Here is a 16,112-nt window from a genome sequence, read left to right as displayed (position 1 = left end):
ATTTCACAAGGCTTTGTACTTACTCTTTGGTATTTCCTCCTTTGGTATCTCTGCTTGCCTCACTTATGGGCCTTTTTACTACAGGTGCACACAGGCAAAGCCTAAGGTTGGGATCCTCAGGCTGACATCCACAGCCCAGTAGTGCTCTGCAGCTTGCTGAAAGTTATCCGGGGGCAACTGCCATGCCTTGAATGTGTGTCATGATATGACCAGCAGCAATGTTTACCCCATGTAAAACAATGAAGGCCCTCATGACCAAACCACGGGAATCCTAGGGTTTAAGGAGGAGAAACAATGCTCACTTAAAAAAAATGGATGGGACAGTGGTAGATCAGAAAGTGGCCAAACCCAGCAGTTTGGTCCAGACGAGAAACAGATAAATGCAAAACTACACAAACCAGGATTGGAGAAATCTTATTTGTGGTTTTCTTCTTCACTATCAAACTACTAAAATCGCCACTATGGATAAAGCCTGCGACTCTAATTGGTTTGTTTCTCCATTGTGCATTAAGACTAAGGTACGTGTGTCACTCAGAGAGAAATTTTCTGGCATTCAGATAAGTGGAAGTTGGAGAACGTAAAGAAGGCAAAGATTAAGTGAGAGATGGACCAGGGGAATTGACTGAGGCATGAATGCTCATTAATGCTCTAGTTGGTTAACAAAATCCAAAGAGTGTCTTGGGAAAAAAATTAATGGCAATTTATAGCACAGCAGTACTAGGCACTGGAAAACATCAGGTTTCAATACACATTGAAACTTACCTGAGAATTGCCTTCAATGTCCCCTGTTTTCCTGCTCTTTGAAGGATAAAGGGGTTTTCTTTAGTCCTACTGGTGGCACTTCCTGCCAAGCTAGCAGCCTCCATAGCCTAAAACCAGAGGATCTAGTGGCAGAGATCCATTAAAAATATTCACAGGTTTTAAGGCTTTAAATAAATGTTTTCTTTTTCTTTTTTTTTACAAAAAGGACGACCAACAAACTGCTTCAGAAAAGAACTAACCCCCTTTTAGTCTTCTAAAATTTGTGCTGATTCTGAAGTTATATTTCCTTTCTTAATAAAAAATGCTTCTTAAAAATGAGCCTATACTAAGAACTTGAAAGTTCCAGATAATTAATTTGAGACACCACGTAATAACCAATGACAGCATTAAAAAGTCATCTGTAAATATCACATTTACTTGCCACCTGTTATATCACTCTGAGGTACCAAAACCCATCCTGAGGTACCATCCCTGAGGTCCAGGATAATAAAACAATACTAAAATGTTAAACCAAGGACACCCTCTTTCATTTTTATTAATGAAGTAAGTGACTTGGTTACTGGACCACCACTGTACGTGCTGCTTCAAAGGGAGTGGGATCAGAGAAAGTACTGAAGATCTTAAAAAAGGAACTTGATATCCATATTATTTAGATCATCTGTCAAGGGGTGATTCACTTTAACTCTTCAGGACACCAGCTCTGAATGCTTCTCACTTAACACATAACTTGACTACCCTTCCTGCTTCATCTCCTTTTATGCCCTAATCAAGTACGGTGTATTGCATTATACTTTCAACAAGCAATTTTTTTTTTTTTTCCTGAAGAGAACGTAGATCTGCTGGCTGACAAAATATCACCTTTATAAGGACCATTTTTCATAAATCTTTATTCAAAACGTCTCTATTGTCCATTATTAATTTACTGGTACTCAGGAAGATCAAGAACATCACAGCGAATTCCTGTTTTATGTGTGAACTCTAGCTGTCACCTTAACTTCCACAGAAATTATACTGGAAATGCGTGATACTGTAAATACTGGCATCATATTGACACTTCCTTCTTTAAAATCTTTTAAAATGTCAGACTACATGGAGTAATATATTCAAATGGGTTGTTATACCTGAGCTTTTGACAGAGAAATCTTAGACAGCCTGTATGAACACACTGCAGTAACAGCACGTGAGCCAACTTTCCGTATTAAAACAGCTCCAAAAGCCTTCCATGAACACATTAAGAGTCTTCTTTAAAGTTGATTCTAATTATAACACTAGCAAGCAGAACACATTAATTTAGGTCAGCTTCAACAACTGTTGCTATTTCTTGTCGTATCAGAACAATGTCTCAACTATAGCATTGAATTTAATTACTGAAGTTTGATGTTTAAATACATTTTAATTAGGACTGTGAGTGAATTCTGGTATTAAATGATCTAATTTTCAGCACTAAAACTGTTGCATCAATCATGCACTTCTCCACCTTGATACTGTCCCTGCATTTCTGTGTGGGCATATAGGACTGTTTATTATTATTTTTCTATCACTTTGCCAACGGTGCATACCATGTCAGGGAAAGGAGTGATCATTCCTGATGAGAATAATAAAAGATTTAAATAAAGAAGCCAGGAAACATTCCAATTATTTTAAATTAGCACGTGGGAAAAAAAAAAAAAAAAGGCAGCTCTCAGATTCTTAACTCCTGGGGTACAGCAGCCTTGTAAAGTTTCCTGCACGATCTGAAGGTGCCTTCCCTCACCTTTAACCGAAGAACATGAAAGTTTATTTTTACTATCACTCTCCTGTCTCTCTTTCATCCTCTCCTCCCCCCAGACAAAACGCAGCCCTCCAAGACTCCCTTCCTCACGCATCACGAATCGAACAGGAAACTCCTCCCTGGGCTCTGAAGTTGACAAAAGCGGGGTTTGCCATCCCTGGGTGTACTGAACCCGGCCGAGGGGCTGGCCCGCGGGGCTCAGCGGGCCCCAGCAGGGTCTCCAAGAAGGAGGAGGGGGCTGCCGGCCCCGGCAGGACGCGCCCGTGGGCCGGGGCCGCGGCTGGGGCCCCGCGCACCGGCACGGCGAGGGGGCCGGCACCGGCCATCGCTCCCGGCAGCCGCCTCCTTCGAGTGTGCGCGGCTCCCCCGCACCCATTACTAAGGACGCGCAGGTTTTTTTGTTGTAACACGGCTTTACGGAGTCACACGCTCCCCGGCTGCCTGAGCTGAAATCGTGCCTTTGTGCCGGCGGCTTCCTGCGAGCCTTCCACAAACGCGGCACAGCTCCCCACACCGCTCCTCACACGCACCCTCACTCCTCGGGGGCTTATTTTTTTGGTTTTTTTTTTGGTTTTTTTTTTTTGTTTTGCTTTTAAAGAAGGGCCCAGACATCCTGCCTAGCTGCCACTGTACTCCCCGAAGTCCCACACACGACAAAGCCCAGCAAGGGCAGCCCGGGCGGGACCCCGCACCCGGAGGCGAGGGGGACAGCCCCCCCCGCCCCACAGCAGCCTTTGCTTTTCCTCTCCCCGCGGAGGCGCGGCGCGCTACACAAAGGGACGTGCGTAAGGCAAGCACCGGCCTCGCTACCCCCTCCCTCGCTTCCCCCCCATCCCCGGCACTCGCCCCCCGCCCCGCAGCGCCCGGGGAGGCTTGGGCGGGAGGGCCCGCGGTGGGCCGAGACCCCGCCCGGGGCCAGGCCCGACTCACCAGGCGAGGCTGGGGGCAGGTGTGCTCCAGCTCCTCCATGGCCTCCGAGCGCCGCGCCTCAGAGGGGGATTTCGGGATACCTGTTCCTGACTCAGCACCGGGCGCGAGCACTGGCATGGCCGGCGGCAGCCTCGCCACCGCCCGGGCCCGCCCGGCGAGGGGCTCCCCCGTCACGCGCGTGCCCGCCCCGCGGGGGTGTCTCCTCCCCGGAGCCGCCCGGGGGCACGGCTGCCGCGCGTCGCCATGGCAACCCGGCGGCCACCGCGCCACGCCCCCTCCGCGCGGGGGACGCCGCGCTCATTTGCATACGGCCTCCTGGTTGGCTGCTGCCCGCCGCGCCACCACCGCTCCCCCGGCGACTCCGCGGGCACAGTGCCGCCGCGCTGCGGCCCTCCGCGGCCGGGCAGCCCCTGGGGGCGCCTGCTGGGGTGCTCCCGAACCGTGTCCTCCCCGTACCGCCACCGCACCGGGGCGGGGTGTGCCCTCCAGAGAGCGGGCAGGCGCCGCTTAGCGCCACGCACCGCGGTGTGCGGAGCGGCGTGGGCGTTTGGGAGGTGGAGAGGCACCGGGAGCCGCACCGGCATGTCCCCCCGGCCCCAAACCGCGCACAGCTGCACGCCCAGGCCGGGCGCCGCTTCAGCGTACACCCCCCCGTGGGGCCCGCCGGGCCCTGGCCGGCCTCGGTAACTCCCTCACGGTGACCTGCGGTGAAGTTTGACTCGTGACGGCGGGCGGGAGGAGAGGCAGGGGGCAGGCAGCGCGGGCGGGCGGCGGTGCTGAACGGACAGCTCCCGCCGGGACCGGCCGTGCGCGCTCCCGCCCCTGCTGCGCGGCGGGCCGCCGGGGACAGCGGCTTGCGGCACTCCCCGGGCCGCCCGGTGCCTGGCACCGGCCCCGAGGGTGGGCCAGGAGCGGCCGCCGCTTCCCCTCCCGGCGTGGCGAGGAAAGACGCTGCGAGCGCCTTTTCGGAGCAGGGCTGAAACGTCTGGGCACTGCCGGGTATTACGTGGGTTTCAGTTGGTGACGTCAAAAAGAATTCAGTGAACAGGGGTGCGTTTCTGCCAGAAATACACGTTCAGTTCGGCTGGGGTTGAGTTCCTAGCTTGCGGTACTAAAGAAATAAAGTTGCTTTTTAGTGAAAGGAATTATTAACAGTTTCGGTAAAAAATGTCATTCTCTTCTGCCATGAGGTGGGTAAAAGGATGTAGTCGTAACAACAGCAGCTCTGTCTAAATGCAGCGAAGAGTTTCTATCACAGCCAAATACGTGACAGCGTTCCCAGGCCCTTAGCAAGGAAACCCAGCTAATGCCTGCCCCGGGAGTCATGAGTACATCTTCAGCCGTGCTGTGCAGCTGCTTCACCACACGCAGATGAAGTGAAATACTGGCCTTCTTGCCTCTTAAATAGCATGAGAATACAATCAAGATAACATAAAGCCAACACTTTTCAGAATGGAGAGACTCCATTGGCTATCGTTAACCTTGGTAGATTCGTTAAAGCGTATTTCAATAGTAGTTAGCTGCCGGGTGGGCACTTCGTGAACGTTGATTTAAAAATCAGACTTCATCAAGGGACACAAACATTTAAGGCTGTCCAAAGCCATGAGGAGTTACAAGGAGAACTGTGCCTCAGGGTCGTTCCCTAGGACTTGACAGCTTAATTTCAAATGTCTTATCTTTTGCACATCTGCAGAGGAGGCAGTGTGCAATACAAAAAATATATATGGGCTATGTGAAAGGGAAAGGGGTAGGTAATGAAGAAGAGGAGATGAGAAAAAAAGTAGAAAGAAAAGAAATGTGAAAAAGAAAGAATGAGAGACGTCAAGAAAAAAGGATACACACCAAAAGAGGTGAACTGAGCAAGGGAAAAACAAGTAGCCAAAGTAACTAAATCTCACAGCCGAATCTTTTCTCATAACTAAGTTCCTTTATCAGTTGTTCTGCGAGGACTACTCCACCCATGGAAAGCATACTCAAGGGAAATGATTAAACCATGATTAATGTGGCACTCTGCCCAAAATTTGTATAGCTCATTTTCTTAGGAAAAGATATTTGCAGGAGTGTTGTGCTGTTAAAAGAATATTTGGAGAGTGTGGCTGAGCAGTGTTAGGGACTAGAGCAGCCAGAGGTGGCAGGTAGCCCTTTTGTAAACCAGCCCATACGCCAGCTCTTAAGAGAGCAGTGCTGGTGTGCTGATGGAGTAGCACCAGGTACAGACAGACCCGGGGTCCGTGTCCTGCCCCCCCTGTCCAGGCAGGTTGTGTGGGAATAGACATGAAAGGGAAATGGACCTTCCTGCAGCAGGATGATTGCCAATGAAACTGGAAATGTAAATTCCCTTGCCTTTTATTTATTTTGAGCACGAAAGGGTGAATTTCATCTTTGCTTTCATGCTGAGAGATTGCTATTGACTCTGGCTGCATTTTGATTCATCTTTTATAGAGGTAAGTTTTTTCCATATACATGTAGCATTAAAGAACGATGTCTCTCTTGCAGTAGGGTTATCACGTATCTAAGTTGCACCAGAACTTCAAAGTGGAAGCGGAATACTTTTCTTGCTGCTTATTTAATTTCCACCTTTGGGAAATACTTAATAATTTTTTTCCTTCTGTTTGAACAGCATGATTAAGAAATGTTGTGTACCTCATTAATAGTAGAGAGATTTGAAAATAACGGCAGAGAAAAGGTTGTGGGGTCTGTCATGTCTATGCAAATGGAATTTGTCACAGGCCACCTTGGCTCTGATGATCTTAGCCAAAGTATTGGATATCTTGAATAAGATATCCCAAATTGTGTCTTCTTCTAGCCGTGGGGGCAAAATGGGCTTTCAAAAGGCTGGAGTGTGACTTCTTTATCCTCTAAAATAAATAAATAAAAATTAGGTTTGACCGGAGTAGATGAGCAGACGGTCTTCTGTAAATCCTTACAAGTCAGTCAACTTTCAAAAGAACAGTGGAGGAAGAGAGATGGGTGGAAAGGTTTGTGCATCTAATTTCTTTTATGTAACCAAACATTCTGCACCAGACTGAGTATGGTCCCCCAGGCATCCTCCTGCCATTCCTTCAGAAGTACCACGGATGTAACTGCCTGTAATGACTGAGCTCTTGGCAACAGCTGCTTGGGCTTGAATAGACATCTGATGCATAAAAATCCTGTCCCAGGGTGCATAAATTAATGTTACATGCAAACAAGCCAGGAAACCATGATCCCAACCCTCTTAACACTAATTCCAAGGTCTGAACTGAATAGACAGCAAACAGGGAAAAATCTTAGCCATTAGGAAGGTTCCCTCTGATCTGTGGTGGGGCTTCTTCTATATGGAATTTCAGTTTGCAAACTGGAACAATTAATTCTCAAAGTATGAAAAGTAGGAAAAAATAATACGTGTAGGTGTTACATTTAAATCCTCTCTCAAACTGAAAGTATTATCTCTCTCTGAGTTTCGTGGGCAGCTGAACATTACAGAGACAAATATTTGGTGTAGATTCTTCTGTATCTTCAAGCCCTCATTTTAAAATATCTCTCTGCCTTTTATTTGTTTCTTTTTCTATTTAGCCATTCATATTTTTAAAATCTTTTAGTGGAGCACTGACCAGTGCCCACAATTGTAACTAAACAAACTTCAATTTCTTGTAGACACCAGCACCTATAAAACCTCTGTCATCCTTTTACCATATTACGCATGTTAAACTGATTCTAGCAGACTAGCCAACATGGCTGAAATTTGAACATGAATTAATGTGTCCACTCCCCTCGGAGAGGTTCTTTTCTCTATATTTGATGGATTAAGAGAAGCAAGAAGCTTACTTCATCAAACTTACTACATCCAGATTCACAGCTATGCTGTTTAGTGTGCACTAATTGCATCCTTATCTTAAGGCAAAATCCCTAGAAGGAGCAAAATGTACTTGGAAATTGTAAATAAACCCATTAAAGACATCAAACGGCTTGAGCAGGGAAATCGTATGCATTTCACAATGAGTTAACAAGGAGCACTTTCTGCTCCTTCTAATGGTAAAGCAATGACGCTATCTGTAGCAGAGTATAACGACTTACAGCCAAGCCACTTGCTAACAAGGTATTTTGGCCTAGATGCCCACAGTTGTCCACAGAAGAGAAGTTTGTAAATACTCAAACAAAGTCTCCAGGCTAAGGACTGCAACATTTGCTTTATTAAAGCAAAGATTATTCCATTATTCTGATATCCTTTGTAAAAGCAGGGACTGGGAATGTATTGCAGCCCCTGGAGAATATTCTCAAGTGTCTGAAGTGCCACAGTGGATCTCAAGCACCAGTTAGCACAGCAGAAGTTGTATTTAAAATAGTCTTCACATGAGAGAGGCTGCAAGAGTCTTCTGACTTATAACCAAATCATAATGAAGTGAAACAGACATTCAGGTATTTTCTGTTCAAAAGTCAGCAGGAAACAATGGAAAACCAGGGACTGGTACAGTTAAATAGTGTTTGACTTCAAAGCCAAACATTCACAGAAAAAAATTATAGAATAAATTCTTTAATATGTAACAGATGAGCTGAATTTTACTTCGATGTATATATTTTGGATCCTGAAGGTTTTAATGACTGTCAACTGCAAGACTTTATAAGATGGAGGAATGGCTTATGTCTGCAGCAGGTTAGTTAAAACACTATGTTTCTATGTATGATTGTATGTATCTATCTACCTATCCATCCATCTATCTATATCATATTAATTCTAGACATGCTAGAATCAGTAGTCAAAAAACCAGCAGAAAAAGATACTCTATTGCTAAGATGATCAATTAGTTTAATCACTAATTTAGACTGAGATTAAAACCCCACAATGGTAGAATTTTTTTCCCTACATGCATAGGTAGGAAAAAAAAAGGGAGAGAATGAAAGGTACGAATTTAGATACACCCTATTGGTTTTCACTGCCTCCAGCACTATTGCTTTGTTGCTTCAATGTAATGCTGTCTGATACTGTAGCTTTAACTAATTTTTAAGTTGTCATTCATCATTCCAGTGGAATGCACAATGCTTATAAACTACCACCTTTTTTTTAGAATAAAGCCAAAATATTTCCTATATATGAAAGAATCTTATAGAATTTTATATGGATTAAATCCATAAGTTTTTTATATGCAATGACAGTCCGTAAATTATGAAAAGTAAAAATACAGGATTTGGTATAACATAATATTATACCTGGGTCTTTCCATAATTCCATAGGCGGAGATGCGATTTTTTAGTAAATGCTATATTTTCAAGATACTTGTATGTGAATCAAATTAGTCAGTCTTTATTGAAGAGTTTAATTAAAAATGTCATGTTATTCCAGCATGGTTTAGAGATAAATCATCTGAAATCCATAAATTCTTGAGAATGGTGGCTTTTGATTATGCCATTCCATCCATGCTTTATAGCACTGTTTTGTATAAGTGGGGCTAGCACTTTGGGGTAGGTTCTTTGTGTTCTTGCTCTTTCATGAAACTACTTCTATGAGCCACTTTTGAAGAAAATGGTGAGAAATTGTGGTTGGTTTTTGACCAAGAGGCTATCTGTCTTCATTTTATTTTCCACAGTCAGAGAGATGGTCACTTATTGTGGGCAATGTTAGGTCTATCTGTCCCATTATTAGATTGCTCTGTTGTCCTTGCTGATTTTAACAATCAAGCTTTTAATTATTGGGGTTGTCAGGGGAGCATGAGGGATTTCTGGCAGTGAGACCTTCCTGCTGGATGCACAGATGTTAGCACTGTGATTAGCACTTCGATTAGCTAACCTCTGTTGGTCATTCCCTTCCCAGAACCCCAACTATCTAGTCGATCCACTCTTATAATACAATCACGGAATAGTTTGGGTTGGAAGGGACCTTTAAAGGTCATCTCGGTGGATAAGGAACTGCCTGGATGTTCGCACTCAAAGAGCTGCGGTCAATGGCTCGATGTCCAAGCTGAGACCAGTATAATAAGGTCTCCCCAGAGCCTTCTCTTCTCCAGGCTGAACAGCCCCAACTCTCACAGCCTGTCTTCATAGGAGAGGTGTTCCACCCCTCTGATCATTTCTGTGGCCCTACTCTGGACCCGCTCCAACAGGTCCATGTCTTTCCTGTGCAGAGGACTCCAGAGCTGGATGCAGTACTGCAGGTGAGGCCTCATCAGAGCGGAGAGGGAGAATCACCTTCCTCGACCTGCTGGCCACGCTTCTTTTGATGCAGCCCTGCTCTTTCGTTCTTATCAGAAAGTTTTTCTTAATGTCTAACCTGAACCTCCATTGCTGCAGTCTATTGTCCCTGCTTGTTTTTCTACTGGACATAGACAACAGATTTACTCTCTTTTGCTTTTTATATGATGTGTGTGGTTGAGATGTTGAAACATTAGTTTAAGGATTTGGAGTAGAGAGCTGACATTCAGCATGGCTGAATACATTCAACCATGAACACATTCAGGTTGGTATTTTTGTCACATCTCTCATGGCTTTCCTAGACTAGAGTGCCCCAGTTGTTCCAATAGTTTCTCACAGGTCATATTTTACAGATCTTCTCGTTATCCTCCCTGTTCTATTTTGTGTTCTTTATAGATTTCTTGCAGAGTGGTGCAAGCACAGTACTACAGCTGCAACTTTACTGCTACCAAGAAATATAATGCTGAGTATTACAGATCTCACTCCTCTATATACCTCAGTATATCTTTATCTTCTCATTTGTGCAATTTTTCGTGCAAATGCCTTCACAGGTTTTTTTCCCATACTATCTCAAATGCAAACCTGACAAGTAAAACATCACAAAATCATACTGTAAACTGCATTCAAGTGATTGTTGAGGGTTCATGTTTAATATTCTGGGTACCAAAAACCTAATAACTGGAGGTTTTCATAATCTGGGTAGCCATACACACTTTATTTAAAACAAAACATGTATTTATGAACTGTAAAATAATTATGTGCTAGCTAGGGTAGCTTTACTAGTTATTAGATTGTTAGACCCTAAGATCTTATTTCAGTTGCTTATAACTTTGCCACCTTTGAAACTTTTGATCTGATGTGCTACCAGCTGGGTATCTTCTACCCACTGAGCAGTTACGGACAACTTGTACCAGCATAATGCAGCTGTTTCTGGAAAAGAGATTGGGAATACCCTGCAGATATTTTGGGGGCTTTTTCTTTTAAATATTCAAGAGCTTTCATGATTGGGGGGAGAGATTTGACATTTGTTTGGAAGTTTGGCACTCGTGACAGTGCTGTGCTGTTTTCTATTTTCATGAAAATTGGGCAAATTTGGTCTTGAATATTAAGTTACTTCATTTATGTCAGGGCCCTGAGGGCACTAAAAGACCCTGATGGCCCTGACAAGCCTCACCTGGGACCTCCACCCCACACCCTTCACCCATGTGCTCAGGGTTCTATTTAAGCTTCACATCCCCTACACCTTCTCCCTGCAGACTCCCTTCCCTGATCTGCCCCTATAGCTGCAGACTGATTTCCTGGCTTGACTTCAGCCCTGCCTCATTTCTGTAGACCTGCTTGGTGATTCCTGAACCTGATCCTAACCCTGACCTGCAGATTGACTAAATGGCTTGACTTTGGCCCTGCTTCATAGCCATGACATTGCCTTATGATCTGGAGTCTTGGTTGGACAGGGACACTATCTCCTGTTCTGTCCTGCTCACTTTGCTAAGGTACTGTGGGACTGGGACCTGGCTGGTGAGGAGCCTGACCTGCTGGCAGTATGATTCTCCCTTGGCTCTTGGTTTGCCTTTTCTTAAGGAGCAGCTTGCTGGCAATGTGTATGCTATTGGTATGCTGAGTGTTTTCTTGTTTTTAGCTACCAAAGTATTTGGAAACCCCATTCATTACCGAGTCGGGGCTGGGGGGGGGACACCACAACCCCATAAACTTGTTTAGTTTTACAGAACAATTGCCTACGTTCAGTCTTGGGACTTGGAAACTCTGAAGGCCTCTTCCTCTAACAGCATCTTCCATTTTGCCTAAACTAAGGCAGATCAAGGCACCAAAACTAATTGGAAGGACTCTTTCTCTCAGGTTCACCGTTACTTTCCTGCTAGTGTCCACAAGGAATAATCAAAGCATCTTAGTCAGACCTGAAAGGAAGGAAAAATTTGTGACTGGCTAGTGCTGGAAAGCAGTATCAGATGCCAATGAAACATGGACGCACTTGAGAAGCACCACAGAATGCTATTTGGTAGATCAGACATGGACAACCCAAATTTGTCATCCACCATTTGTAAAAACTTTCTACTCTCACTTCCCCGTCAAAAAAGATAATCTCAACCCCTCCTTTATGATAGTAACTGTTGCACTATTTCTGACGCATTTGTACACTACAGTGACAAGGTTTTTAAACAAAGAAGCACCAACTCCTCCCAAGATATAAGAAGTAAGGAGGCTAATCATTCTGCTTTGAGTGGGGTACGAATAGCACGCAGAAAACCTAGGTCACACTCTGTAGAGTGAAACTGGAAAAAAGTATTAGGATACAAAAAAGTATTAGGACAACAAAACCTCTTTTATTAAAAAAACCTCAAACATCATTTAGTCAAAGGCTACATTTACTACTTTTTTGACAGACTAATTTAAATAAAAGGGTGCGGGGAAGGGGCAAAGACTTCCTGAAGAAATTCTGTTTTGTAAAAACAGAATGAGGGAAGATGTAGACTGTAAAGAATCAACTACAGGAAAGGGAGAAAGAACCTCATATGCTTTCTGGATTTATATAGTTAAACACAAAAGCCAAGTTGTTAGACTTGTATGAATTCCTACCTGTCTTTAAGTATGTCAATAAAAATATTAATCCTTTCACACAATTTCAGTAAAGCTTCTCAAACCTTACCTATGTGTACTTACCATGCTATGGAAGTCCTAGGACTAATTTTTCATGCTTTGCTCAGGTATGATACTGAAATTAGATTACTGTTGTTTGTTCTCATATTCAAGCACAAAATAGCGCTGGCGTTTTTTCTGTGAGCTCTTTTCCGTGTTTGAAAGGGGGTGGTATGGGCTAGTATGTTAGGCATGTTCTTTTCACCTTTGGATGACTCAGAGGAGTGAGGCTTCACTATTTTCAGAAGTGGCCTTCTAGAAGGCCTGTGGAGCACAAAGAGAGAGATGGGGGACAGGGAGAAGGTAAACCCACCCCACAGATTGTCCTGATGCATGGAACAAGATGCTGTGGAGTCTCCACCCTTGAGATTACTCAGGCCGTGTCCAGTTGAGGTTTGACTATCTGCTCTATCTGGGACTGCTGTGAGAAGGAGGAGGACTAGAGATCTCCAGAGGTCCCTTCCAACCTGCATTATTCTAAGACCCCACACTTAAGACAAGCTAGCTACAGCAAGATGACAAAATTTTTTATGCTGTGGTCTTAAGGAGAAGAACACTGACATTGTAAGAGCCTCAGTAAATCTGGGAGTGGTAGAAAAAATTGGGGAAGTAGTTATGGTTGAAAGATGAAAGGGAAAGTGGAAAGTAATTTCCCAGTTTCTGTATTATTACTTGTGGATTAAATAATTTCTAAGCAGGTCATGAGTTTCTGAAAAATACGTGTAAGAATGAGAGAATTAGTGACCCTTAGTAACAGCTAAACTTCTGTAGTTTCGCTGCCCTAGCACAGTGAAATGTTAATGATACCAGAAGGCCAAATATAAATATGGAAAGTGATTCAGTATGTAAGATTTTGTTATAATAAATGAAGGGCTTTGGCCATATGATTAGGTTGACATGGGATCTGTGTCAGTGCCCTGAATGCATTAATAGGCTCTAATAGCCCTGACCACCCTCAGCTGGAGTGTCCCCATATCCTACTACCCAATGACCAAAGAGCCCCACTTCAGTTCAGCCCTGGGCCTTCAGTCCATGCCTGAACTATGTTGTAGGAGCGAGTGGCTCCAGCTGTGTTGCAGGTGAGCCTGGCTATGGACCCTCTTGATCTTGACCTCAACTCATGTACTGACTTCTTGTTCTGGCCTAGGACCTGCCTTGTCACCATGGACTCAACTGGTGCTTGCTGGGCTGTGTCTGACCCACGTTGCCATCACCGGACCTGACCCTGACTTGTGTTTCTGGCTTGCCTCTGGTGATGAGGCAAGTCCGAAATCTTGTTTGATGACCTGGACTCTCAGCTGGGCCTGCCCAGATCACCTTGCTTGGGGCTGTGGGATGGGGCCCTGGGTGGCAGCCATATCATGTCATCAGGTCCCTGTCCTTAGGGAGCTGCTGACCCTTGCTGTACCCTGACAGCTAGCTCAGCCTTCCTAAGCCCTGAATCGAGCATAGTGCGGCCTGGCCCATGGCTGCGTGGGATCTTCTCTGGTCATTCCTCCCAAGTCAGCAGCCTGACCCTGGGCTTTGCTGTCCCCACCATATTGGCTGCCAGCCCAGCCCCAGCTCCTGAGTGAACCCTCCTCCCTGAGCCCAGCTGGCAGCCGCTGGGGGCTGGCCTCCAGGGTTCCTGCCGCCTGCAAGTCCCCTCTGCCGTGGCCCTTTCCCAGGCCCCTGTCCCTGCCCTGGCTCAGTGCCCATGAAGTAGCCCACTGACAACCCACACCAATTAAATCACTCTACAGCAAACCCCTTCTGAACCCAGACCTCTAAGGCGTGAGGATGCACCTCACTTGGGAGGGCGGGCTGCTGCCAGGGCCCTGAGGGCACTGACGGTCCTGACCAGCCTCACCTGGGTCCCCGGTCCTCTGCTCTGGGTCTCTGAGTTCTGGCCTGTGCCCGTCAGTCCTTGCCAGAGCTGGGCTGTAGGAGTGAAGGTCTCCAGCTCAGCCACCACTGTGCCCCTGGCTTCCTAGCCTGACCTTGGACCTGCCTTGTCACTATGGACTCGTCTGGTGATCCCTGGGCTACGTCTGACCCTGGTTACCATCATTGGGCCTGTTCCTGGTCCCCACCCACGGGCTGACTGCATGGCTTGACCTTGGACCTGCCTCATCACCACGGACTTGCCTGGTGATCACTGGGCTGCGTCTGACCCAGGTTACCATCACTGGACCTGACCCCGAGTCGTGTTTCTGTTTTGACCTCACATCTGCCTCATCACCATGGACTTGTCTGCTCTGGGTTCTGGGCTGACCCCAACTCCCACCCCCAGGCTGCCCTGCTCATGGTCCTCAGGGGCTGGGGGTCAGGACCCCGACTGTCCTGCCAGCCTCACCATGCTGGGCTCCCCGTCCACAGGGAGCAGTTGGCCATTGCTGCTTCCCCACACTGTAAGCACAGCCCTTACCAGCACCAATGCATCAACAGCTAGTTGTCAGGATTACAACTAGCCTTTGCAGGATATCATGATGCTTTCCTCCTTTCTGCCCAATAAATGTGAAACGGTGAGCACTGAGAGTATTCACCAATGGAAGCGCATTTGATCTTCAGCCAGGTCTTGAAATGGAACAGCCTCTCTGCGGTAATGTTCTGCTTATACATTAATTGTTCAATTTTATGAGATTGTAAAGAGAGAGTGCTGAAAGTAGTTAAAACAGAGACTTTCATGCTGTGGCAATAACTGTATGCTATTGAATACCATTGGCATCAGACTTAATTCTTAGACATTATAATTATGTGAGGGCTCATTCTCTGTGAGTTTGCTGTAGCTTGTCTTACCTATTTAATTTACATTATAATATTTTGTACTTTTCTTCTAGGCTTGAATAGGAACATTGTATTAGGCAAGCAAGTGATGAGATTCTGCTCTCTGTTCCGGTTACTGTAATTCCACCAATTCTGGTTGAGTTACTAGGATTTGCTGTAATTTAACCTCAATCAGGATTTAATGTGTTTTTTTTTAAAAAAAGTATCTATCTGGATATTCATTCCATAGACTTTTTTTTCTGTCAGAACAGAAATTAATGTGTTCTAGTTTCTATTTCATGTTTGCATTTCAGAGCCCTAATATCGTAATAGTGACTTTATTCTCTTTATCCTGACGTTAGCAGGTAACTTAGGCAGGAAATTAAAAATAGCTGTGCAGTGAAGCAAAGGCATTTATAGGCCTGGTAAGCAAGGAACCTACCCTTTGTACATAAATTTTGCATTATCATCTTTACTGATAAACAAATGGAGAAGCATCTATTTCTTCATATTCCTATCAAACTACCTATGAAGATTTTGAAAGCAAAGACCTCTTGGTAAGTAATAATTTGAGATTTTTCATTTTTAATTTATGTAATCTGTGCTCCTTTAGGAGTTTAGTCCCCCATACAGTTAAGTAATACATGTTGGAATGTCACGTGAATAGTGTGGTTTAGTAAGCAGCTGCTGAAATGAAGTAGTCAGAGCTGGATCATATTAGATGTAAAAACATTAAGTTAATTGACTGTTAACATGAATTAATTCAGGCCAACGTAATGATCATCACGTGGCACGTACAGGACAACCAGGCGATCAGGCCCAGTCAGCATGGGTTTATGAAAGGCAGGTCCTGCTTGACTGACCTGATCTCCTTCTACGACAAGGTGACCCGCTTACTGGATGAGGGAAAGGCTGTGGATGTTGTCTACCTAGACTTCAGTAAAGCCTTTGACACCATCTCCCACAGCATCCTCCTGGAGAAACCAGCTGCTCATGGCTGGGATAGGCGTACACTTCGCTGGATAAAAAACTGGCTGGATGGCCGGGCCCAAAGAGTTGTGGTGAATGGAGTTAAATCCAGTTG

The 16,112-nt window shown here is 45.4% G+C and overlaps 1 protein-coding gene across 1 annotated transcript in view; it reads right to left on the bottom strand.

The window, feature by feature from the left end:
- PCYT1B (phosphate cytidylyltransferase 1B, choline) overlaps positions 1-3,580 on the bottom strand; it is a 33,675-nt gene extending 30,095 nt beyond the window's left edge. Inside the window, exon 1 of the mRNA XM_068425535.1 lies at positions 3,464-3,580. Coding sequence (XP_068281636.1) covers positions 3,464-3,580 — 117 coding nt within the window. The remainder of the gene's footprint in view (positions 1-3,463) is intronic.
- Positions 3,581-16,112: the final 12,532 nt, after the last annotated feature.

This window comes from Nyctibius grandis, chromosome 2 (genome assembly GCF_013368605.1).
Source record: "Nyctibius grandis isolate bNycGra1 chromosome 2, bNycGra1.pri, whole genome shotgun sequence".
NCBI lineage: Eukaryota > Metazoa > Chordata > Aves > Nyctibiiformes > Nyctibiidae > Nyctibius > Nyctibius grandis.
Note: the sequence above shows the minus strand (reverse complement) of the source record. Positions and strands in the feature narration are given on the sequence as shown.